General features: G+C 46.4%; 1 protein-coding gene across 1 annotated transcript; it reads right to left on the bottom strand.

The window, feature by feature from the left end:
* Window positions 1–1511: 1511 nt before the first annotated feature.
* LOC121816685 (small ribosomal subunit protein uS19-like) lies at window positions 1512–1799 on the bottom strand. The gene has a single exon (XM_042233028.2). The coding sequence runs from the start codon at window positions 1777–1779 to the stop codon at window positions 1513–1515; it is 267 nt and encodes an 88-aa protein (XP_042088962.1). The 5' UTR covers window positions 1780–1799; the 3' UTR covers window position 1512.
* Between the last annotated feature and the right edge of the window lie 724 nt (window positions 1800–2523).

The following is a 2523-nucleotide window of genomic DNA, read 5'->3' on the forward strand; positions in this document are numbered from 1 at the left end:
TTATCTTCCTATGGCCACAGCCTTCATGTGGCCCCTCTCCCATGGTTAACGATTGCTTCCCCATTTCCCTTCCAGATTAGTGGTGGTACAGGCAACCCCCAGTTACTGCTGGGTGCTTCAGCAGTCCTGGTTGGCTCCCTTAACCTTGTCCACTCCCTTGCCAATAATCCCTTCAGTAAAGTCTTTTCAGTCACTCTTTTGAATGTAGTGTCTGTTTCCTGATTGGGCTTTTGACTGATCTGTCAGACCACTTTCTAATGGGGAGGTTCCTACAGTTACCTCCCAAAGAACTCCCACATGATCCCCATGAGAGCACCTACTTTTAGAAATCTGCCTCCCAGAGGCCATCAGTGGCCCATCACTGTCAACCAGAGAAGCAATAATAACCAACAGAGGAGGACTATAGCCAGGACCAGCCAAATGAAGACACTGTCGCCTTTCTTCTTGCCCATCCCCCAATACTAGGGGCTTAAAGAGGGAAAAGGATTATTAGAGTCTCTGATTGTGGCCCCATCAAAGTACCCCTCTTATTGCTTGGTTTTAAACCAATTGAGAAATCAGACAAAGATTAAGTTAGTGAGTGACAGTTGCTTAGACTCTTTGCAACCCCATGGACTGTAGCCTGCCAGGCTCCTCTATCCATGGGATTTCCCAGGCAAGCATACTGGAGTGGGTTGCCATCTCCTTCTCCAAGTTAGATGGATGGCAGGCAAAATATCACCTTTTTGGTGATAAAGTCCAAGTTGGGACATATAGCCTGACAGAGCCAAATAAGTCTTTAACTGAACTCCAAAACTGTACAGACTCATCATTCAGTGGAGGAAGTGCTGGACCGCAGCAGCCTGCAAACATGGGGTGCTGCCAGGAAAGACTTAGAACTGGGAGGAACACAGGGGAACTCTTGGTCCTTGTAGGCCAGCTCTCACTCTAGGAAAAGGAGAGAAGAACTCACTGAATCAAACGTATACAAATCACACATCAGTAAATTATTCCATTTTCTGTGGACAAAATAAATAAACGGAGAATGTCACCCTAGCCAAACTCTCCCACTTTGAAAGAAAACATCGATGCTGGAGAAGCTGCCCCCCTTTTGAGGAGAAGAGGCATCTTCACACTAGATTTCACTCCTCTTTCTGTGCTCCAAACAATCAAGGTCTCAACCTATTCTCTTTTTTCCTTTTTTTTGGCTGTGCTAGGTCTTCGTTGCTGCGTGGACTCCTCTCTAGTTATGGCAAGCAGAGACTACTCTTCATTGTGGTGTGCAGGATGCTCGTTGCAGTAGCTTCTCTTAATGCAAAGCACAGGCTCCAGAGCACAGGCTCAACAGTTGTGGCACACAGGCTTAGTTGCTCCACAACTTGTGGGATCTTCCTGGACCAGGGATTAAACCCGTGTCTCCTGTATTGACAGGTAGGTTCTTTACCACCGAGCCACCAGGGACACATAACCCCCTCAACCTAAACTCTTTTTTTTTTTTTTTTAGAGAAATCTCTGCTTTTATTGGCCAGCAGGTTACTTCACGGGCTTGTAGGTGATGGAGAACTCGCCTAGGTAGTGGCCAATCATCTCAGGCTTGATTTCCACCTGGTTGAAGGTCTTGCCGTTGTAGACGCCAACCATGCTGCCCACCATCTCGGGCAGAATGATCATGTCGCGCAGGTGCGTCTTCACCACCTGCATCGGTTGCTCATAGGACATGTCCAGCAGCTGGTCGAGGTCTACGCCGCGGTAGGTGAACTTGCGGAAGGTCCGTTTCTTCTTTTGTTCTACTTCCGCCATCTTGCCGGTTCTTGAGAAAGGATTTTTCGTTCTCTAAAAACACTTAGTTTGATTAAACTTTAACTCCAAATGGATTAAAGACTTGAATGTAAGAGCTGAAAGTGTAAGACTCCTAAAAGAAAATGTAAGAATAAATCATCATGACCTTGGGATAGGTAAACCCTTCTTAGATAAAACACCCAAAGAATAAGAAACTGTGTGTGGGGGGGCGCTCCGCAGAAAGAGAGAGGCAGTGAAACTTCCCTCAGCAAAGCCAAGGGGTCCCGAGGAGAGGTGAGCCTGCTGTCTGCCAACCCAGCCCCTCCGTGAGCCAGAGACAAGCAGAGGGGACAGGGGTTCCATCTAAACAATTCCGCTTTATTGCCACAAACTCTTGGTTTATATAGGCAAGCAGGGGGGTTTTGCGAGGGACTTTCTATAGTTGCACCAATCACGTTAAAGGTCAAATCGTCATGTGCCTTCATTATAACAGGAGTCTATGGTGATCACGTGCTATCCACGTGCATGGAAATCAAGAGAGCCAATCAAAAACTGTAACATAGACCACGCCCCTATCTCTTCCACCAGGCGCCATCTTAGTTTCTGACCGCAAAGCTAACCCTTCTTTTTAAGGTTTCCCATTTAGGGCCCCACAAGAAACCAAGAGGAACGTAGATAAATTGGATTTCATCAAAATTGAAAACTTTTGTATCTCAAAAGACATCATCAAGACAGTGAAAAACAACCAACCTAATGAGAGAAAAT

Source organism: Ovis aries, chromosome 15 (assembly GCF_016772045.2).
Source record: "Ovis aries strain OAR_USU_Benz2616 breed Rambouillet chromosome 15, ARS-UI_Ramb_v3.0, whole genome shotgun sequence".
In the NCBI taxonomy this organism is placed as follows: Eukaryota; Metazoa; Chordata; class Mammalia; order Artiodactyla; family Bovidae; genus Ovis; species Ovis aries.

Excerpts from the sequence above, each read along its gene's own strand:
- LOC121816685 (XM_042233028.2), bottom strand. The coding sequence starts at position 1,779 with ATGGCGGAAGTAGAACAAAAGAAGAAACGGACCTTCCGCAAGTTCACC.